The 24,484-nt window shown below is 38.2% G+C and overlaps 1 protein-coding gene across 3 annotated transcripts in view; it reads left to right on the top strand.

The window, feature by feature from the left end:
- The first annotated feature begins 2,066 nt into the window (after window positions 1–2,066).
- LOC127411953 (zinc finger protein 609-like) overlaps window positions 2,067–24,484 on the top strand; it is an 89,189-nt gene continuing 66,771 nt past the window's right edge. For all 3 annotated transcript variants that reach the window (XM_051647932.1, XM_051647919.1, XM_051647928.1), the window contains exons 1-2: window positions 2,067–2,445; window positions 15,342–16,210. In XM_051647932.1, the coding sequence (XP_051503892.1) occupies window positions 15,467–16,210 (744 nt within the window). In that variant the 5' untranslated portion in view covers window positions 2,067–2,445; window positions 15,342–15,466. The remainder of the gene's footprint in view (window positions 2,446–15,341; window positions 16,211–24,484) is intronic.

Genomic DNA, 24,484 nt, shown 5'->3' with positions numbered 1-24,484 from the left:
GTTTAAGATTAAAACCTTTTGAAAACCCTCCCTTGATTTAAGTCAGAAACCAGCTAAAGGCTGAATCAAACTGAAGTCATCTCAACCAACCTACGGGGTGCTGAGGCTCCTTTGTGCCAAAGTACAAAAGACATTTTATTGGGTAGCCCTGAAGAGCTTCTAAAATTCAGTTTCACACAGCCAGTCACCACCAGTGGCCTTCTTTGCACGGTTGATGCATTGGATTTTACAAATTAAAAATGTTTCTCAATTCAACAACCTTTTATTAATATCAACTGCTCCAATTTCCTACATTTGTTTAAACAAACAGTGTGAGCCATTAAATGTATGAATCAAGTGTGAATGAACTAATTATCTTATGAAAAGCTGCTGTTTTTGCATTTGAATAAGGAGGCTTTTTAAAAGAGGCTAATGTTGTAGAAGGAAAGTCAGCAGCCGGTCTTCCTGTTTGCAGTCAGCACTTTCCTCACAGGCATCTCCCTCACATACCACTGTTTAACAGGACTAACTCTGTTAACCCAGAATAAAAGGAAGTGCAAATGAGCATACCTGTGGCTACAGACACGACGCTGCCACCCAGGCACCCAGAAATAGACAGAATATCCTCTCCACACAGCAAAGACCATGATGAAACCTGTAACTGCTACTGGCATTGCCTAAAGTATAGTTTCTCAAACAATTTTGAACCAAGGACCTCTTTCAACTCCAAACTTTTTGTGCTCGCATAAAGCAACGCAAATTTCATCATTGAATCAGTCTCACCATACTCTCAATCAACTTTGAGATGCCACATTGTCAGCCTCCCAATGTGCAATGGGCTATGGATGTAAACAGAAATAGCTTACTCGCACATAAACATATAGCAATTTACTTAAAGGGATAGTTCTCCCAAAAATGATAATTCTCTCATTATTTACTCACCCTGACTTTCTTCTGCTGAACACAAATGAACATTTTTAGAAGAATATCTCAGCTCTGTTGGTCCATACAATGTAAGTGAATGGTGACCAGAACTTCGAAGGTCTAAAAAGCACATAAACGCAGCATAAAAGTAATCTATACGACTCCAGTGATTACCATAAATCCATGTCAGAAACAGATCAATATTTAAGTCCTTTTTTACTATAAATTCTCCTCCCTGCCCAGTAGGTGGCGATATGCACAAAGAATGCAAATCACCAAAAACAAAAGAAGAAGAATGTGAAAGTGAAAGTGGAGATTTATAATAAAAAAATTACTTAAACATTGATCTGTTTCTCACAAACCTATCATATTGCTTGATATGAATATGAATTTAAGATATGAATTTAACCACTGGAGTCGTACGGATTACTTTTACGCTGCCTTCATGTACTTTTTAGACCTTCAAAGTTCTGGTCACCATTCACTTGCATTGTATGGACCTACAGAGCTGAAATATTCTTCTAAAAATTTTCGTTTGCGTTCAGCAGAAGAAAGAAAGTCATACACATCTGGGATGGCATGAGGGTGAGTAAATGATGAGATAATTTTCATTTTTGGGTGAACTATCCCTTTAAAAGAATATACAACTTAAGTTCGGTCAACAGCATCTATGGCATGATGTTGATTACCACAAAAATGAACTATTACTTAAAAAAAAATTGGGTTACAGTGATGCACATATAATGAAAGTATATAAAATAGTACATAAAATATTAAAGTATATAATATGTAAGATGTACGCATTTCTCAATTTCATAACAAAATTCCATCAAATTGGATGGATTTACCTTTAACAAAATTAAATAAAACTAAATATTTTAAGTTTTATTAATTTCATTTAGTTGAAAATTTTGATATGACACTGAAATGCGTAAATCTTAAAAATATGAATTTGAAAAGGGCACTACATTTACACATTCTGAAGCCTTGAAGAACAATCTTGGGCAGTGAGGATGTGGAATGACTGATCCAGTTCCCGGACCGTCGATCCAGTTTCCACGTCTTATCACGCACTCTTCGTTTAGGGTTCAATCCATCCGGATTATTCTCCTGGATTTCATGGTGCTTCCTTCTCCTGTCCTTTAGTTACATTGTATCTCCCCTACTGAAAGGAGAGAGGGATCTTGGACTCAACTCGACAGGGGACAAAATGATTGAATATACGTGAAAATGGACGTGTCGAGATGTTGGATTTATCGCCCTGGAGTTTAGGAAGGACATTTTGGGAGAAAGCGTTGAGATTGAGATCCCGCGATGCCAGTTTCGGCTCAGTGTTGCCATTTTTGAACGGGATCTAGGAGTGTGTGTGATGGCTGCAGTCCAGCGAATCGCTGGCCTTCCCTTTCTCTAGTTTACTGGATGTGTTGGGAAGTGCACTGCTTTGGGATCATTTGCGGAATTCCGTGCGCAAATCCAGCGGCCTTTCCACCCTGCTCTATGGAATGTACATAAGTATTCTCTGGATTGGGGTTTGCATGTGGGGTAAGTGGCACTGGGATTAATGTATTTCTTTTGTGTGTGTGTGTGTGTGTGTGTGTGTGTGTGTGTGTGTGTGTGTGTGTGTGTGTGTGTGTGTGTAGGGGGTGCTGTTTTATTGGTGCAGATGGAGACTGGAGGTGCTTTAGCCCGTTTAGCTTTAGCTCTAGCTCGGTTGTCATGGCTCACATGCTTTGACCATCTTAGGGAGTCATTTCCTTACGTGCAACACGAACCGATGCTTTAAAACAGCGATTTTTTTGCACGAGGATATTTTATATATTTTTGTTTTTTATATAAATAAAGAACACTGCATTAAAGGAATGTAAAATATGGATATATCATGTTTAATATATTAAAAAGAAAATGCAAAAAATTACATAAAATAACAGAAATGCTCAATCGGAAAATAAAATGAGGTTATAATACCTTAGAAATTTGTTTTGGAGTTTAAGAGATTGTCTGGAATCGAATCTGCGTTAAAAAAAATAATTTAAAATAAAAAAAATCGAGAAATTTGTGAAGTGTTTACATTGCAAAACAAAAACAAATCAGCTTGAAAATGAGAAAAGAATATATCCTTCAGTTCAATGACAATATTATCTCCCAATTTATAAAAGTAGACAATTAAGAACATTATTGTGTGACGCGCGTCGACTTTTAGTGAATTGAATCTAATAACGCGTTCCGACTCACTCGATTAATCGACTAATTATTCGTAATTTTCTTGTGTAGTGAGAAAATTTGTGCATGCACTGGTTGGTTAGACAAAAAACAAGTCCAAATGTGTTTAAAACGGTGATAAAATCTGTTACTATTGGTTTATTTATGCTGCAATTGTAGTAACCTGAGGAGAAGCTGGATTTGGTTTGAGTGTCAGTAGATCTGTGAGATTCATTAGAGTCTCAGTGCTGGTAAAAGTCCACATCTGCACAGATTGCTTTTACATAAAGCATCCACTGCAGAAGTCAATATAATATACACCCTTCAGCAGTCACAAGTTCACCTTCATTTGTGTCAGACATGGCTGCTGAGCTGTGTGTTTCAACACTAGTTAGGCTGGTTAAAAAAACACAAGGTAGTCTTGTATAAGAAAACTAGACATTATTATTTTTAGTGTGCAGTACTAACTAAATCTACATGGCATTACCATGGTTTTTTTTATGGTATTCTTTGAGGTAACCTCAAATGGCAATCATTGAGTACCATGGTATGGATCAGTTGTACTCCATGGTACTTTGGTGTACCTTTCCTTTTTACATAAAAAGTACAGTGGTGGTGCTAGTAGCCATGATATAACTATGGTGCTTTATCCAGTAACTTTGAAGCCATGGGGCTTTTTAAGGCTTCAGGGTTAAGCCATCATATCTTCTTAGTTTTATGGCGATTCTTAATTATTTTATCAAGCCATGTCTGTGCGCTGACTTTATCATTCTGTTGATAGACAATTTAATGCAAAGATGTTTGGTTTGATATAGAAATGGACATGGTCATTATTTGTTCACAGTAATAACCTTTAAATCAGTAGTAAAAGTGATTTACAGATGAGACCGTCTGCCTTTCTACTTGTGAAAGGAGACAAAACTGAAACATCAATACTAGCATGGAGTCTTTAAGGTCAGTTGATAATGATTTCTTGCTGCAGGTTAGTGGGCAATACATGTTATATTTTCACCAACCCTTTAAGGTAATACATTCTGTTTTGGCTTACAACAATAACAAAAATGTGGCAAGTACCATGATAGTACTGTACTGTGTCGTACTGCGTAAATACTATTGGATATGAATATGGTAATCATTTCGTATCATAATATATCAAAGTACCATGGTATTAGTAATTGAAACAATCACTGTACTGTGGTACTGCCCCAGTACTGTTTAGTATGGGAAACCTAATCACATTAAGGGTGTGTTCACAGTTGGCAGGTTTGGTTCGATTAAAACGAACTCTGGTGCGATTGCTCTGTTAGTGCAGTTCATCTGAACAAGTGTGAACACTGCCATCCGAACCTTGGTGCCACCAAACAAGCGGAGCGAGACCGCCTGAATAGTGGGTCTCGGTCCGCTTCCAAACGAGCTCTGGTGCAGTTCGACTGATATATGAACACTGCATGGACCAAAGACATATAAACGGACCAATAACAGGAAGTAATTTGCCTAATACTTATCTCAAGCATACCTGGTTCTTCTCATCATAGGAGCTATGTTGCCCATTACAGTTCGGTACAGGTGTTGGAACCGCCGTCAGCCGTCCTTGCAGCATATTTTCGTTTGTGTGTGCAATCGTGCAACGGAGGAATTCCTGGCGCTGTTTTGACTCCTTTACACATTTTATTACCTTTTCGTTTGTACTCAGCTGGTAAAAATATCACCATATATACATATATAAATCCAACGAGCGCATTTCGCCCAGCGGCCAGCATTGTTTTGGATGTTCGGCAAGTCCCGTCGCAGAATATACGTCATAAAAGCTGTCCAATCAGGTTGTGACTTTTTCCTGATGCCTTTTGTTTTGTATCTTTAGGTTCGGTGTTAAAAATGCCAGTGTGAACGCTAAGCGAACCAGGACTAAATGTATCATTTTCTTTTTTGGTCCGGACCAAGAGAACCGAACCGAAGTCAGTTTACATGTGCACCAATACGCTGATTACTCTCTTAAATCAGCTTATTTAAAAAAATCTGACAAGGCTAGAAGTCCGCGTTTACATGACATTTGAAATAATCGCGTTATTCTCTACTTTTGTTATCAAACTGTGAAGAGGCATGCACTCAACATGTGCACACATTGGATTAGCTAGTAAGAACACCGGGTAAGATGTTTACATATATCGGTGTAATTGGCAAAAATCAACCCGTGTCGATCGGGATATTCATAAGTCGTTTATGGTCTTTACACCGATAAAGGAACATGGTTAATTGCATTTACATGACCACACATGCTGTCGGCTTATTAAGCATAATCGGTGTAAGAATGTGCATGTAAACGTGCTCATTGTGACATATCCTCAAGGTTGCTTATTCAAGATATTAAATAAAAGCAATACCGGATAAGTGACAGAACATTTGTAATGCTAGAAAACATAGAAAAAGTATTTTGTATGATTAAAGTGGTAACAGTATGTGATAGCAATACAGTTTAGCTCGATGTTGGCGGGTAGACTTTGTTGGCCACAAAACAATCATGTTATGACCTTCCCAAATGGTACAATGATGGTATCCGATGGTAATACTATGGTACGTTGATATACAATGGTACTGAATGTTTACCACATTCACATACTATGGTATTTACTTGGTACTCCAAGGTACAAAAGAGTGGTTTCACCACAAAATATAGACAAATATATGATGTTACCTCATCTTCTTTGAGAGAAGAAAATTTGTCATCGCTCTTCCACATTATAATTGAAGAAAAAGTCCTGGATATTGGTCGAACGATAGTGGATTTTGCCGTTAACGATAACTAAGGTGGTGGAAAAGGCTGATAACCTATTCATTGGCCGATAGCTTTTAAATTTGTATTAAAGTATGTTAAAAAATGACTATACTATAACGAGCACAGACATGGAGGCTACAAGAGTTATACATAAATAAAATCCCAAATTCAGTTTATTGTTCAACCAAAATCCCAATAATAACCTTGAGAACATTACTTGATTATCTTATAAAAATAACGTCGGCCACAGAGGAAAAAGGATAAATAATAAAAAACGATCTGCATAAATTTTGGCCAAAAACCGAAAGTTCCAAAAAGCAACTATTAGCCCAGATTAATCAGTAAAACCGATATATCGATCTACCTCTACTAGATATGTTTTGTTTTGTTCAGTAGGATGGGAATGTTGTAGAGTACTTCTGTGGAGATGAGTTAGCACTCCAGGAAAAATCTATCACCTGTATCTCAGATGGAAAGTTTGCTTTAGAGTTGAGTTCTGGGTAGAGTTAGATGTTTACTCCCATTGCTTTAAGTTTTAAAGGCTCTTGCTCAGCTTTGGTCTAGACAACTGTGTTTTTTTTCTCAGTCGATATAGTGTAGCGCTTCTACCACAAACAGACTTTGATATTGAAAGTTTCCTGACTCTGCGTTCTCAGAGAAATCAATAGACCTGAACCGGTGGGAGTTGACCAGTGGAAGAAACATATTGTGGAAGCTCTGTAACTTTTGTGAATGCTTTGACAGTTGCAGAGGGATCCATACACTGATTATGATGTTATAGTCAGTTTACTGTTGAATCACTGTTGATGCACATCATTCATCAGATATCGTGCTACGACAAAAAAGCGTGATCTGTTATGCATTTATGTGAGATTTTGCTTTGCGTTATCTATCACACATGCGAGTGTTATTTTATATGTGCATTTTAAGTTAAAGTGTGGCATCAGTAGGACTATATCTGTCTTATAGATATATCAGTGCCGATAGTTGCTTTTTGGAACTATCGGTTATCTGCAAAAATCTGTTGATAGTTGAGATTGGTTTTCTTTTATTATTATTATTCCTCCTTGTTCCTCTGTGGCCGGCGCTGGAGAATTCTGCAGTTAGATCAAATTGGTTCGACTGTATGACAGCGGTCTCTAATGGTGAAATAAAAAAAAATGTCGGACAGACAATATTCATCCATATTTCTATCCTAACTTCAGTGCAAATTTGGTTAGTTTCATTAGATAAATCAAGTGTTCTAAACTGAAGCGAGGGCAATAAATGCGACTGTATAGAAACGTGCCCTATCAGCACATAGCCTACATCATGTCTCCAACTTCATATGTTGTGAATAATAATAAAAACTAAATCTGTTGAAATATGTAAAAAGAAAATCCTTAATCTGGTAAAAAAAAAAAAAAAAAAAAAAAAAGCTTAATTTGGTAAATAGTTAAATACAGAGCATTGAAACATAGTCAAATCTCTGCCATTTAAAAATAAGAGTCCGGAAATTAGTAGGTGTTTTTCGGTCTTGTTCATAGTATGCTCCAAATCTTGATTTTTTTTCTTGGTTATTATTGGAATTTGTTGAACAACAAACTGCATCTGGTATTTTATTCCTTTTGGACTCTTGTTGCTTCTGTGTCTGTGTCCGTCATAGTAAGGAAAGGTTAAGAAAGGTTTTTTTTTTTTTTACATTCTATAAATTGATTTTAAAAACTATCGTCCGATAAATCGGTTATCGGCCTTTTCCTCCACTTAGATATAGGTATCCGCAAAATCCGGTCAACCTCTAATTTGCAATACATTTCATGTTTATAACCAACATTGTGAATATTGCAATGATTTTAATGCACACTTTCTTAATTTTGCACCCACTAATCGTGTCTCATGAGTATGAGAGTGTTAAGACATATATTTGATTCATTTTGCAAATCATTTCTTTTGAACTGTTTGTTTCAGCAAATCTGTGCAAAATAATGATTCGGTGATTCGTGTGCATCATTACTTAATGTTTATGGTTCCTCTGTGGCATTAAAAATGTTTCAGTGAAAATAAATGTATGTAGATGTCTATTACTGGGTATTGTGATATTGGTGCATATAAAATAAAAATGATAAATATACATTTTTTTATTGCTGTTAATTTAGGCTAAAACAATGTAGAAAATGTGCCTTGATTAGGTTATTTTACTAGATTTTTACTGTATTTTATTTCTTGCTTTACACCTTAAATCTAATGGACGTCAATAACTTTTTGGTTGAAATAATGATTCCTCTGATTGCAGAAATACCCATTTAACACATAACTTTATGTATGGTATATAGAATGCTTTCAAATTCATTTTTTTTTTTCCCCCAAGCTGCATAGTCCTTGGCATCAACCTAATTCCTCTATTTAAAAATAAGGGGATTGAATAAGCTGTACATCTCATGGACTTTTAAAGGGATCAAACAGGCTTCAGCATGAAACCAGTGTGCACAGGTTAGCTACAGATGTTACAAACCTAATTTGACCCCTTTGGATGTTTGTTCCAGGCGAACAGCTGCAGTCTTTAGATCTACCCACTGTGAAAGAATGACCATCTGGGATTATGTAGTGCACGCACGGCCGTCAAATGATGGCTTGCCAATGAAGGGGCCTTGAATCAATACAAGGTTTTGTGTCTTGTTCTTGGTGGGCTGTTGTCATTTACAAGACATAGTTACAGAGAATTCAATGGCTCTCTTGCTTCTGGTTTCATTGATCGGTAGATGGTAGAAAATCTTTTTTCTTTATTTGGATGGCAGCCAAATCATCTTCATGCACATTAGGGATGTCATTTTAGAGTAAAAAGTTTAAAGAAGCAATGGTATAATAACTAGTGACGGGCGATACTATTATTACTTTTGATCAATACCAAGAGATCAGGCTATCGCTTATACCAATACCAATAGGTTACTTCTTTTAAATGTAGTTTTCATGATTTCTGAGGTTAAAATGGGCCATTTAGCATTGGATTAAAATCTCATCACTATTATCATTAAATAAATTGCAAGAAATATATCATTATATTTTAGGGCTGGGAAATTTTACACGTTAGTTTCTGTGATTGATAGTAGACTGTTTACTGCTTTAAAAAAAGTTAACGCAGTTAATGCAGTATTTGTTTTTTGCACAAAGTTTTCCTCCACTTCCTATTGTCAGAATAATAGTAGAGATAATTATTTATTTCAGATTTTATTTCTTTCATCACATTCCCAGTGGGTCAGAAGTTTACATACACTTTGTTAATATTTGGTAGCATTGCCTTTAAATTGTTTAACTTGGGTCAAACGTTTTGGGTAGCCTTCCACAAGCTTCTCAGAATAAGTTGCTGGATTTTGGCCCATTCCTCCAGACAGAACTGGTGTAACTGAGTCAGGTTTGTAGGCCTCCTTGTTTGCACACGCTTTTTCAGTTCTGCCCATACATTTTCTATCAGATTGAGGTCAGGGCTTTGTGATGGACACTCCAATACCTTGACTTTGTTCTCCTTAAGCCATTTTGCCACAACTTTGGAGGTATGCTTGAGGTCATTGTCCATTTGGAAAACCCATTTGCGACCAAGCTTTAACTTCCTGGATGATGTCTTGAGATGTTGCTTCAATATATCCATATCATTTTCCTTCCTCATGATGCCATCTATTTTGTGAAGTGCACCAGTCCTTCCTGCAGCAAAGCACCCATTCAACATGATGCTGCCACCCCCATGCTTCACAGTTGGGATGGTGTTCTTTGGCTTGCAAGCCTCACCCTTTTTCCTCCAAACATAACAATGGTCATTATGGCCAAACAGTTAAATTTTTTGTTTCATCAGACCAGAGGACATTTCTCCAAAAAGTAAGATCTTTGTCCCCATATGCACTTGCAAACTGTAGTCTGGCTTTTTTATGGCAGTTTTGGAGCAGTGGCTTCTTCCTTGCTGAGCAGCCTTTCAGGTTATGTCGATATAGGATTCGTTTGACTGTGGATATAGATACTTGTCTATCTGTTTCCTCCAGCATCTTCACAAGGTCCTTTGCTGTTGTTCTCACTTTTTGCACCAAACTATGTTCATCTCTAGGAGACAGAATGCATCTCCTTCCTGAGCAGTATGATGGCTGCGTGGTCCCATGGTGTATATACTTGTGTACTATTGTTTGTACAGATGAACGTGGTTCCTTCAGGCATTTGGAAATTGTTCCCAAGGATGAACCAGACTTGTGGTGGTCCACAAATTTTTTCTAAGGTCTTGGCTGATTTCTTTTGATTTTCCCATGATGTCAAGCAATGATGCACTGAGTTTGAAGGTAGGCCTTAAAATACATCCACAGGTACACCTCCTATCAGAAGCTAATTGGCTAATTGTCTAAAGCTTGACATAATTTTCTGGAATTTTCCAAGCTGCTTAAAGGCACAGTTAACTGACCCACTGGAAATTTGGATATAGTCAATTAAAAGTGAAACAATCTCTCTGTAAACAATTGTTGGAAAAATTACTTGTGTCATACACAAAGTAGATGTCCTAAATGACTTGCCAAAACTAAAGTTTGCTAATATGAAATCTGTGGAGTTGTTAAAAAAATTAGTTTTAATGACTTCAACCTAAGTGTATGTAAACATCTGATTTCAACTGTACATCTGAAAGTGTTAAAAGCAAATTAAACTTCAGCATTCAATTTGCTTTATATTTGTATGCATAGAGTGTAATAATGCATTGGCAATGTACACAAGTTTATTTTGCCAATAAATCTTGATATAAATTTAATCTGTCTGTTTAATTCTATTATTAAAAAGAAGATTTTGCCCAGCATATCCACTGATTTTATAGCATGTATACATATACTTGTATCAAATATTTATACCTGTAAAAATGTGTCTAACTATATCCGCAAAAAACATGTATACAAATGTTAATAAATAAAAGAACTGATGACTAACCGATTTCTTGCAAGTTCTTTGAGACAAAGTTTAAAATAAATATATTTATGATTATATTTTAAGGTTTGTTTTAATGTACCATGTTTAATCACGGTTACTCACAGAAAACTGTGTGATTAATTAATACAATTTTAATCGATTTACAGTCCTAATATATTTATAACAATTTCAAAAAATTACCAATTGTTTAACAGCTTTTAATTTATGTCTTTGCATTTTGTAGATGTAAATACATGGATGTAAATTTAAAGTTGTTATATAATTGATTGTGATGTGAATACAGTTTTTTTGCTTATATATTAAAAAAAAAAACTCTCAGCCAATGCTGTAAATTATAAAGGGACCCTTCTAATTTAACACATTAAAAAAAAAAATGATTTAAATAAATATTCCATGTAAAATACAAGTGAAGCTCAGTTGACAGCATTTGTGGCATAATTTTGATTACCAGAAAAATAAATTGACGCTTCCCTCCTTTAAAAAAAAGCTTTCAATGGAAGTGAGTGGGGCCAATTTTTGGAGAGTTTAAAGGAAGAAATGTGAAGCTTATAATTTTATAAAAGCACTTAAATTCTTCTGTTAAAACATGTATTATTTGAGCTGTGAAGTTGTTTAAATCGTCATTTTAACTAGTGGCCGACCGATATATCGGCGAGTCCGATTCAGACTTTGTTTTAATTATCGCATCGGCCGATAAATTTACCTGTTTGGCTGTTTTTTTTTCTTGGGGGGACCAAAAATCACCTGCTTGCATGTGAAGTGGCTGAGACATGTAAACGACCAGTCATGGTTCGTTTTGTTATGTGCCATCGTGTTACTTCAATAACAGACCGGTGTGCAACACAGTCTAATTTAAACGGTCCGCATATCAGACACGTTTGAGCTCATAATGTTAAAGTGCTCGCCTCTTTTATTCTCCCTCTCCTCAAAAGGTCCCTGTAACTTTTAACTGTCTTGTTTAATGATAAAAAGGCAAATATCAATCAAAATAATATCATATATACCATCTGCTAATAAGCAGATATCTCATTTAAACTGATGTAATAAACCAACCTCACACAACTTGAGCAGATCCAGCATCCTGTGGAGCGCTCATTTATTTACCTCTAAAGCACGAATTCTATCAGCCTCTCCTCAGCTGTTCCCTGTCACTTAACTTTCTTTTCTAATGATAAAAGGCAAATATCAATAAAACTTCTATTATATACCGTCTGCAAATATGCAGATATCTCGTTTAAACAGATATAATTCACGAATCTCACGAAAATCCAGCATTTTCTTCCCATCAAGCGCTCATTTAATATCTTCCTCTGAAGCGTGTATTCTATCAGCCAAAATCAAAAACAGGATCCGGATCAAAAGTTCCTCTGATTCACAAATCATGACGGTCAGTGGTCACAATCCAAGCAGACGATCCAGGCTGTTTAAACTGTCAGGAGATTGCTGCTACTCGCTGGATCCACCCAAGCGCGTGAAAGCAAACAGAGTCTTTCTAGCAAGTCAGTCCACTGTCGGCTATGTTTGGTACGCTCTCGGGAGGCTATTTCCAGTCATGACAGTGCAGCCCCTATCTACTTGAATGGAGAAAGACTGCAGTCCAAAATGGTTGGTCAAGATTATGATCAAAGAACATATTTCAAATCAGCAGTAAAATCCGACAATACTGGTATCATAAATGGTGCTTCTTTACCTCGCAATTTCCCAGCTTTTATAGCTAATGCTCATGCATGTTCTCGAGTTGATTGACAAGATCGCATTAATTTGATTTAAAAAAAAACTATATATGTATATTTTTTTTTTTTTTACCCAGCCCATAATATATCAATATTTCAACATCTATCTGCATATCCCTAATAGTAACACATTGGCCATTCAAGATAGCAGCACAGTCAATTCAGCAAACTATCCGAATTGTGTGATTGCGGAATTAATGTGTCTAAAATAATATGCTCAGTAGTGCTATGTAGTTTTTGTGATGATCAGAGACTCAAGAACCTAAATTCTCATTTTAGTGGGGCTCAAACTATATGAAAGGCTGATGTAAGCCACAGTGTATTTAATAAAACCCTCTGCTCACTGGCCTGATCAGCAGTTAAGCTTGCTGAAGCATTTCAAACATAAGGCTAACAAGAATTAATCTGATGTTTACAGATCTAGCGTGTGGAATTGGGTTTTTTAAATGACCACAGAGTTCTAATAAGTTGTTTTCCAGCTCTTGTTTGCGTGTTCGAGCCCCCTTATCACTGCGGGGCAAACGCTGCAGACTTCAGTGTTAATTATTTACACTGTCAGAGGTCAAAGTGCATGCTCCTTTGACTTTTGTTAGCTTCTTATAGCCGTACCCTTGATAGGAAGAGATGACCTGTGAAAAGAGAATGGTTGCTTTAAATAGTTTACGCACATCAGGCTTTGAATGAGGACCAATATCGGCAGACACGTGGTAGAATACGGTTACATCTGCTTCTATACGGTTTTGTTGCCTTTTCATTTTCATTCATGTTTACCTTAAATTTCTAATAAAAATGAAGGAAATTAACTGCCTGTAATATTAGGCTAGTCTAAACGCACTCAATTTCACTGAGCAGTTTTCTTTTTTATGCTGAATATTCTTTTTGCATTTAAATTTAGAGTCTAACATAATGCTTTCTATGCTTTTTATTTGCAAAACTCTTTACGATATAGATATTTGATATATAAAGATTAATACAGTGGTCAACTGATATGGAGTTTTCAGTATATATTATAATGTTGACAAATGGGTTAATGATGTGACTCATTTTTTTGCCCGGATCTATAAAGCTATTAAAAAATAAATGCATTCACACAAAACAATTACTTGAACCACACCTCTGCTATGATGAACATGTTTTCAGTTACTGAGTTCAAAGTCTTTTTTTTTCTGGAGCTTGAAGGAAAAAATGTCATGTGGTGTAACTGTCCAGAAATGGTTGTAAATCGAATTAAAAGCTGAAATTCTTGAGAAAAAAATAAATAAATGTTGGCATGAATAGTACATCATTAGCTTTTCGTATTATTTCTTAAAAAATAAAAAATAAGCAGTGAAAAATTGTTTTAAAATATTATTAATATCTGAAAATCTTTTTGTCCACAAATTTCAAAGTCATTTGGTGTAACCAACATGTTGATTGCCATTTTGTTGTGACAGAAAAAAAATATAAAAAAACCCCAGCATAAAATAGAGAAGACCCTGATATAATATATCTGATATTTTGACATTTTTATGAAAAAGCACATTTTGTTCAGGTCAAATGGAGTAACCCTAAGAAAATCTCTTAATATTCTTGACTCAAAAATGTTTAAAAAAAAGAAAAAAACTTGAGGGGGCCTGGATAGCTCAGCAAGTAAAGACGCTGACTACCACACCTGGAGTCGCAAGTTCGAATCCAGGGCGTGCTGAGTGACTCCAGCCAGGCTTCCTTAGCTACCTAATTGGCCCAGTTGCTAGGGTGGGTAGAGTCACATTGGGTTAACCTCTTCGTGGTCGCTATAATGTGGTTCTTGCTCTCGGTGGGGCGCGTGGTGAGTTGTGCGTGGATGCCACAGAGAATAGCGTGAGCCTCCACACGCACTAGGTCTCCGTGGTAACACGCTCAACAAGCCAAGTGATAAGATGCGCTGGTTGACGGTCTCAGACGCGGAGGCAACTGAGATTCATCCTCCACCACCCGGATTGAGGCGAGTCACTTTGCCACCACGAGGAATTAGAGCGCATTGGGAATTGGGCATTCTAAAATGGGGAGAAAAGGGGAGAAAAAAAATTACAAATAAAATAAATAAAAATGATTAAGTATTATAATAAGAATGTTAAGTTTAATTAATGATTATCATTCATTTTTATTTATTTATTTATTTTGGTAGAAAATGCTATAAATGCTTTTCCAAAATTTTAAACCGAAGACACTGTAGACGTATGTTTTAAACTAGATTTTTAAAAGATTTCTCATTTTTATCACCTCTGACAACCTTATTTGTTAATGACCCATGTATGTAATATAGCAAATGAGATGTGCACAAAGTGGCTGAAATGAAATTATATTGTAAATTGGAATTATAATGTAAATATCCATTATCCATTGACAGGGTTGTTGGTAAATTTTGAAACATTCAATTGGGAAATAACTTTTTATTTTAATTTGCAATTTAATTGGCTTAGCTGAAATATTCACTCTATCACTACACAAATTAATAAGAAATATTATACAGCCCTAAATCATTATTCATGTTGATATTTGCATGTTTGTAAAGTTTGCAATTTCAGCTTGTATGTAGCCTTCTTGATATGCATTGAACCTGAATTAATAATTCATAAATAAAAATAAATAAATAAATAAATTCAAGAAAGTGAAGACCAGCTACTCAGATATTGACTAGAAATAACTCTGTCAAAATTGTATTTATGCTATCTTTATTTGGCATAATTTGGTAAATAGAGCTCATATTTAGTGCAAAAAAATTAGCATTTCGTTTTCAGAGTATAATTTCAAGACAGATAATCCCTCTTTATATGTCTCTCCTCTAGGGCAAAATGTGGGCGGCTGGGAAGTTGACATCAATACGTTGAGGCTACTGTTTCCCTTCTCCCCACATCCCTGCAGTCTGAGTGATCAGACTTTACTGTGACAAACCTGGGCCGCTGGCACTAAAATGTCCCTAAGTGGTGGCACTGCAGGCGGGAAAGGTGTGGACTCAAATGCGGTGGACACTTACGACAGCGGTGATGAGTGGGATATCGGGGTTGGAAATCTGATTATCGACCTTGACGCTGACCTAGAAAAGGATAAACTCGAAATGTCTGGCACCAAGGACGGAGGCGGAATGGCAGTCCCACCTAGCGCCGTCGCAGCTCTACCAGATAATATCAAATTCGTTAGCCCCGTTAGCGCCCCTCAGGGCAAAGAGAGCAAATCGAAATCGAAACGCAACAAAAATTCTAAAGACAATAACAAGTCTCCTGCTTCAGACGGAGCCAAAAAAGAGCATCAGGGACGAACCCAAGGGGACGTTACAGGTGCGACAGGTAATTCCGGAGGAAGTGGCAACTCTACGCCTGGAAAAGGCAACGAGAAGGGTGCGAAATCCTCCCGCGGTGTATCGAACAGCAAAAAGGATAAGAACGTATCAAGTGGGAAAAGTAAAAAGGACAAAAGCGAAAGCGGACCTGTTGCAGTCATTGCAATTGAGAAGGAAATTGTCGCGAATGCTCAGGCATTTGGAAGCGCGCGCAACACCTCATTTGACAATATGCAGAATGCGGACTGTGTGACAGAGCAACTTGGGAATAACGCCTTGGAATCTGTTGGAATTGCCTCTCCATTAGCTATTAAATCCGAACCCGAGGAGCTTGACGGAGGAGAGTGCAGAACTTTGAAGAAGATGAAAAATGAAAAGGTAAGCACGGCTGGCCCGCTTGAGCATTTTTAGCAATTTAGCAGCAAATAGAAAGTCTGTTATTGAAGTATTGATTGCTTGAGTCAATATTAATGATCTAAACATCTGAATGTGAAAGAGTTATTTCTTCTGCACTAGGGTATGATGCCTCTTGCAGAACTCTGTTTTAGGTTTAGGCTATTGGAGCTTTTTTATTGTCCTTTTTGGCACTTTTATTGGTTGGGTTGTGGATGGAAGACAGGAAATGGAATAGCGAGTTGTTGCGAGCCTGATTCGAACTTTCATTGGCCACGCAACAACAAAGCCACAGTTCTTGCATTTCTTTTCTTTTTAAAAGAACTTCTTTGTTCTCAGAGATGGTTTGTGCACTTCAAAAAAAGTATATAAACAACATTTATTGTACAAAGATAACATTGAAATGCATGAATTCTTCCCATTGTGACTTGGCATTTTGAGAGTTTTTTTTAATTGTCTTCATGCTTGAATTGCAAGATTGTTTGGGTGAATTCTTTATCACAGTTGTGCAAGCTATCAACAGAGGAAACTGTAGGATTGTTTTGTCTGTTGGTGTCTTTCCCAGGACCTAGCAATGAGGGTGGGGGTAGGGTCGGTACTCAGACCCCCCTAAACTCACTGTCCTAAACTTGCTTTGGGGGTAGGGCTTATACCCAAGCTTTTAATCAGTGTAGAAAGGTTTCTGTGCTTCCGGGCATCATAAAAATTGGGAAGGAAATTCCAATTAGAAGCCTGAAGCTTCAAATGCAGTTTCAGACTTCAAGCAGATAATCGATGCCAGTGTGCATCTTTGTCACTTATACATCTGCCTTTTATCTGTGGAAAATGAAATGATGTAACTTTTTGCAAGTGCATAGTATTCGTTTGAAAGAACGACTATGTAGTCATGCTAGTTTTAGGGTGCTACTGTTAAGCTTTAAGTAACTTGGCTAACACTAAAATTCCAGTCTCCATAAACAACCTATCCTGTTGACTTCTCTTCTGGGTTAAAGCCTTTTTAAGGTCGCTCCATAAGTTTTTCTGTCTTTGAAATGGCATGCTGTGACAAGTAAAATCTATTGTAGATAGGATCAGTGTCCATCTTAAAATAATACAATTTCAGAACGCTCAAGAACAAATGTTGTATTGATGACCCAAATGCTATAAATCAAAGTCAAATCCTGTACTTCCCCCAAATTTCCACTGTGCACAATTTTCTTGGAAACATGTCGATACAAAAGAGGTCTTTGCCTGCCTTTCACTGTTACTAATCACACGATAGTCCCCTCCCGGGGCCCTGAATATTCTCCCCTGGGGCGAGTGGATATTATGCAATTATCTCTTAATTTAATACTTGCAATTAAATGGACTTATAATAAATTATTTGTATTGACCAATTTGTAGTGATTCTCCATTAAAGATCTTGAGCACATGCAATCGGTTTATCCCTTGAGACTTAAGAGTTTGTTCATTTAAGTTAAACATTAAACATTTTCTAGGCAGATATTAGGCTATATATATATATATATACAGACATGACCTGAGCTCCATGATTGTTAAATCAATGTTATATGCTTCTGTTGAAGCCATAACTCTGTGTTATTTCTAGGTCTTCCCCCGACCAAAGATTTTCCTAGTCGACTATCAGTCGTTAGTTTAAGCCATTAGTCAACTAGTTGTCGCACGTTTATGATATTAATTTAATTACTTAAATATATATTTTTTGGGGGGGCATCAGAAAATGGTTTGAGTTCCAGGGCTGAGAAAGAATGTTATAGGTAACATTGCTAACACTCTTCTACATTACAGAGAAATACTAAACTTTAATAATGAGCCTTTAAAATATAAATTTTACAAGCGCACGCACGAAGCGAGCCACAGCAACACCGGCAAAAGCGGTAATGATTCTGAATGTGTCGGAAAAACCAGCAAGGAGTCTGTCTGAAGATTTTGTTAATTTATAGAGAGAAATGCACATTAAGTTAAACATGCAGTAAGCAAGGTCCCACGAACACTTGGATAAGCCTAATAGTGCATATTTATCTAGGTTATCAAACGTTAGAGCGAGCGGCCATGCTAAGTGGCTAACGTTAGACTACTTACATGTTTCAAATGATTAATAATAACATTGGCGCTGCGCCGCTGCTGAATTATGAGCGCCACTTTTGGGATTTCACATGGTTCATTTAATATTCTTGATGCAACATAACGCTTGTCAGCCCCAGTCAGCTGTGCACTTTTTACACTTTGAAAGAGACCCCACCACACACACAAATACACGCACACACTCACAGTGACGTCACCGCATAACAGACGTTTCAAACTCGCTTCAGTTCAAGTGGCCTGCGAGCTCATTTCTGAAACGTAGGATGGCAGGGTATCGCAACGTTTCACTGAACAATCAGTTAGTGCTTTCCTTGTGAATAGTAATGAGCCTTCCCGTCATCTGTTTTGGAGCGCATTTTGCTAGCTTCAAAAGTGGAATTAAACAGCGCTACATGGATCAATTATCAACACAGCTCAGTTATGGATAGAGCAGCATGAGGGCAGAGCAGGTGCGGTAATTTGCGGACTGGTCTCAACCGCACAGACTATTTTAAATGCGCTTGTGAACCAGTAAGATGCACGGCGGGGATTGAGAAACCCATTTGAATGCTGCACAGTATTGTCTGTTACAAAACTCATATGTCTTGGTAATGAAACTACTTTAAAACAAACAGCCCCCAAATTCTAAAGGACACTGTCAAAGAAATCGAAGACTTTTCTAATTTATTGGACTCAAGATGGCGCTGAGTATGGCTGCTGCGTTGCGAGCTCCGACACAACATTGCAGTTTTTTGTTTGTTTTGTTTATAGTTCTTATATTTTTTGTCTTGGATATTGTCTGCCTTATTGTCTACGACAGACAAACACTTTTCGACATTGGTCTGCAATTGCACACCGTAAACCAGACTTCAAAATCCTCAATGCCGACCCGCTGTTTACAAACACAGCAGCGGAGCCCTTTGTCTGGGCAGCCCGGCTGCGGAAACACTGAAGGAAAAGGGGAAGGAGAGCCGGCGTTCTCATCAGAGTAAAACGTCGCTCAAATCGACCCCCACTACCCAGTATTCTACTGGCAAGTTTTCAGTCTCTGGACAACAAGCTCTGCGAGCTGAGAGCGCGGATCTCTTTCCAACGAGAGACGAGGGACTGCTGCATTATCTGCCTTACGGAAACTTGGATGTCTGCTGAGATTCCAGATTCAGCCATCGAACCTCTGGGGTTCTCCGTGCACCAAGCGGACAGAGCAAAAGACCTCTCAGGTAAAAGCAGAGGTGGTGATGTATGTTTTATGATCAACAAATCCTGGTGTGATCAGAGGAACGTACATTCTATCAAGTCTTTCTGCTCTCCTGATCTGGAATTTCTTATGCTTCTGTGTCGACCATTCTGGCTGCTGAGGGAATTCACAGCGGTCATTATCACAGCTGTGTACATCCCGCCACAAGCCAACACAGACCGGGCACTCAAGGAACTGTATGGGAGTATAAGTGAGCAGGAAACCACGCACCCTGAGGCTGCGTTCATTGTGACCAGGGACTTTAACAAAGCCAATCTCAAATCAGTCGCACCAAAATACCACCAACACATCAGTTTCATCACACGAGGGGAACCGGGTTTTGGATCATTGCTACTCAATCCCTCCCCCACCCACCATTTGGCATATTGGACCACTCTTCCATTCTGCTTCTGCCTGCTTACAGGCAGAAACTGAAACAGGAAGCACCCACCCTCAGAACGATCCAGTGCTCGTCGGATCAATCAGATTCTACGCTACAGGACTGTTTTGATCATGCGGACTGGGAGACGTTCCGGTCCGCCTCTGATGACGACATTGAGATTTACGCTGATAGCATAACGTGTTTCATCTGAAAGTGCGAAGAGGATGTTGTTCCGACCAAAACAATACGTATCTACCCCAACCAGAAGCCATGGACAAATAGCAATGTTCACGTGGCACTTGATGCGCGGACCTCCACTTTTAATTCTGGAAATGCTGAGGAGCATAAACAAGCCAGTTATGCCCTCTGCAAAACTATCAGAGCAGCCAAATGCCAGTACAGGGACAAGATTGAAGGACAGTTTAACACCACCAACTCTAGAAGCATGTGGCAGGGAATTAATATCATCACGGACTTTAAAATGAATAAAAACTCCGCCATGAACACCGCTGCCTCTCTCCCGGATGAGCTAAATATATTTTATGCTCGTTTCGAGGGAAATAACACCACCCTCACGGAGAGAGCTCTCGTGACCGAAGCTACAGAGGATAGTTCACTCTCCGTCTCTGTAGCGGATGTAAACCGATCCTTCCGATGGTAAAATATCCGTAAAGCCGTGGGTCCAGATGGCATTCCGGGCCACGTCATCAGAGTGTGCGCAAACCAACTGGCTGGTGTTTTCACGGACATTTTCAACCTTTCCGTCTCTTTGTCTGTGGTCCCCACATGCTTCAAACGTCCACCATTGTGCCTGTACCAAAGCAATCCAAAATCACTTGCTTAAATGACTGGTGTCCTGTTGCTCTGACCCCCATCATCAGCAAATGCTTTGAGAGACTAATCAGAGATTACATCTGCTCTGTGCTGCCTCCCTCACTAGACCAATTGCAGTTTGCTTACCACAACAACTGCTCCACTGATGATGCCATTGCATCTGCACTACACTCTGCTCTCTCCCACCTGGAAAAAAGGAACACTTGCTATTTGTAGACTACAGCTCAGCATTCAACACCATAGTGCCCTCCAAGCTTGATGTGAAACTCCGGGCTCTTGGCTTAAACAGCTCGCTGTGCAGCTGGATCCTGGACTTCCTGTCAAGCAGACTCCAGGTGGTTAGAATGGGCAGTAACATCTCCTCATCACTGACCCTCAACACTGGAGCCCCACAGGGTTGTGTTCTCAGCCCACTCCTGTATTCTCTGTACACACGACTGTGTGGCAACACACAGCTCCAATGCCATCATTAAGTTGGCTGATGATACGACGGTGGTAGGTCTGATCACTGACAATGATGAAACAGCCTACAGAGAGGAAGTGCACACTCTGACATGCTGGTGTCAAGAGCACAACCTTTCCCTCAATGTCAGCAAGACAAAGGAGCTTGTGGTGGACTTCAGGAGAAAAGACAGAGAACACAGCCCCATCATCATCAATGGAGCACCGGTGGAGAGAGTCATCAGCTTCAAGTTCCTCGGTGTCCACATCACTGAGGAACTCACATGGTCTGTCCACACTGAGGCCATTGTGAAGAAGGCTCATCAGTGCTGCTTCTTCCTGAGATGGCTGAGGACGTTTGGAATGAGCCGCCACATCCTCACACGGTTCTACACCAGCACTGTAGAGAGCATCCTGACTGGCTGCATCACTGCCTGGTACGGCAATAGCACAGCCCACAACCACAAAGCCCTGCAAAGGGTGGTGCGAACTCCCAGACACATCATCGGATGTGAGCTTCCCTCCCTCCAGGACATACCAGGCGGTGTGTCAAAAAAGCTCGGAGGATCATCAGAGACTCCAGCCACCCAAGCCATGTATCGCAGCATCAGGACACAAACCAGCTGACTTCATGACAGCCTCTTCCCCCAAGCAATCAGACTTTTGAACTCTTGATCGCTCGCGATCAATATACATCAGCACTGCACTTTATTAATCTTATATCTCACACTGGACTGTCATAAATTATATTCTCTCTTAACAACACACTGGCAACTGACTTATCATCTGACAGCCTGAATGTCAATACAGTACAATACAACCTACTGTATATTTTATATATACTATATATACTATTTTTATTGTATAATATGTATTATATATTGTATGTGTATTCTATATTGTGTGTATTGTATACTGTACATTGTATATTATTATTTGTATATTGTGTTGTGTGTAACTATGTGTATATGAGAGATGTAAATTGTGTTGTGTAAATCTGATGTTTATTGTAAATTGGTATATGTCTCATCACTGTCATGACTGCTATGTTGCTCGGAACTGCACCCAAGACTTTCACCCACTTTTGCACTTGTGTATATGGCTGTGTGACAATAAAAGTGATTTGATTTGATTTTCAATTCTCAGACCACAACACTTACAAAACTTCACCATGGATTTACTGTAGTAACACTAACTGTACTGTATTACCTGTTGGAGTTGTTGCAGAAAAGGTTTCTAAATGTATTCAGACTGCTGTTTTTTCATTACAAAAATGCCATAGTTCTTTATATAGAAACGGTAGTTACTAACCATGGTAGTGAGGAGCCTTGCATGTTCCAATGGTTACCATGTTCTTATTACAAATATTATTGTTAAAACTATATTATGGAAGGACTATTGAACATTTTAATAATTCTTATGGACCAAGCTATCAGTTTTCCAACTGTATAAAATATGTACTCTTGTAATGCTCTCCGATTGTACGAAAATGTAAGTTGTTTTGTTTGCCTTCAGAAATTCCAAGTGATGACTGTAGTTTAATCAGTAGGAGCCTGATGAAAGGAATCTGTAAAGAAGACCCAACTTAGACTCGTTGTCAGAATAGTTCAATTTAGCCATATAAAATTTGATGTTTTTCCCCCCACTGATGTTACTTATGTTATGTTGTTGTTAATATTATAATTTTCATCTGCATCCCAACCTCAATATCAATACTGTACTTTCAAATGTGCATTTCAGTGCATATAACATGTAATATATCTGGTAATTGCAGTGGGTGCTACCAAAGCAGGTGCTGGTGCCACATTTTCAACCGGCCCTTAAGGGCACAAATAAAACCTGATGTGGCCCAGGCTGAAATTAAGTTTGACACCCCTGTTTTAAGCTATTCCTCGACCAATATGCATGAATACGGGTCTGGCGTTGCGGGTTTGTGGACGCGCGCACAACAGCACCGCTGCTGAAAAAAATCCTAGGGGAAACACTGCATTATATTTAAGCAATATCTCACAAGCAAGAGTTTTATCACTGCTTTCATTAATATTGTGATGCTCTACTGTGCAGCATTGTATTTGACCAAAAAAACATAAAAAACAAATAAAATTAAAAAAAAAAAAAAAACTCTTTGGTTATGGATTGTGTTGTAAGGATCGATATAGAAGCTCTTTATTTAATAAAAAAATAATGCAGTGCTATGTTGAAAAGGAATTGTTCTGTTCTCATTGTATTACAATTTTATGAATTCATTTGAGTGAATTCATACTTTTTTTTTAAATGATAGAATGTAATTAAACTTTAAAATTCAGAATTCAGAGAAATAAAACTGAAAAACACGGGATTTGGAAAAAAGCAAAAATTAATCAGATTTCATAGGGCCCTACATGGATTTGAACTCTCTTACAAGGGTTTTATGAATTCCCTATGGAAAAATAAATGGGAAAAATACTTCCGGGATCAAGATGGCTAAAGAATTGGACAGGCACTGTTGCGATTTTATTAGGGAGACATTTTTGTTTTAGAGAGCATTTGATTGGACACAAATTGAGTGCAAGATGAGTCATCAGTATTTTGTCAGTTTTCTTGGAAGAAAAAGACTGCACGTTTTAAATGTTCAATTTGTCAACTTATAGGCATTCATTAGCATATAGATGGCCTCAAAGCTAACAGACATGGATTAAAAGCCTCAAAACTCCAATTTTGATTGTTAAAGCAGCAAGGTTATCATGCCTACCTTAACTTTAGGTCTTATTTTTAGTTATACTAGTAGTCCTGTTTTCTGTTTTGCGCAAAATCACATTTAAATCATAATTGCTGAGACTGCTGAGACACAACTGTAAAAAAAAAATGTCATCAGGTTTTGTTTTGGCTCATAATACAAAAGGGCAGAGGCCATGAGGAAAAAATACAAGGTGGCAAAATAGCAGCAGTTAAAGCAATTTCAGATCTGGGCAACAAAGTCCTTTCGTGGCGTGTTTCCTTCAGCTTTGTACATGGCGACTGCAAGTATGTCTGGACGGGTGTTAAAGGCAGCAGCGATTGTGGGGGAAGGGAGCGTGGAGAGCTCGCACTGCTAATTCAGCTCATGAAAGGCATGTGCAGTGAGAGCAGCTGTCCTTCATTGTCAGCCAGCAAATTTCCAGCATGCCTCATTTCACCTCTCAGTGTGAGCAGAGCGAAAGCTAGAGGGCAGAGCAGAGGGAGATAAACAAACACAGACAGATAAATGAGGGATGGAATGAATGCATAACCTTACTGAATGATTCATTCATGAATTAGACTGATTCGGTTCTCAAGATTGACT

This window comes from Myxocyprinus asiaticus, chromosome 2 (genome assembly GCF_019703515.2).
Source record: "Myxocyprinus asiaticus isolate MX2 ecotype Aquarium Trade chromosome 2, UBuf_Myxa_2, whole genome shotgun sequence".
Classification (NCBI taxonomy): domain Eukaryota; kingdom Metazoa; phylum Chordata; class Actinopteri; order Cypriniformes; family Catostomidae; genus Myxocyprinus; species Myxocyprinus asiaticus.
The sequence above is the reverse complement of the archived record's forward strand: the minus strand, read 5'-3'. Positions and strand labels throughout refer to the sequence as shown.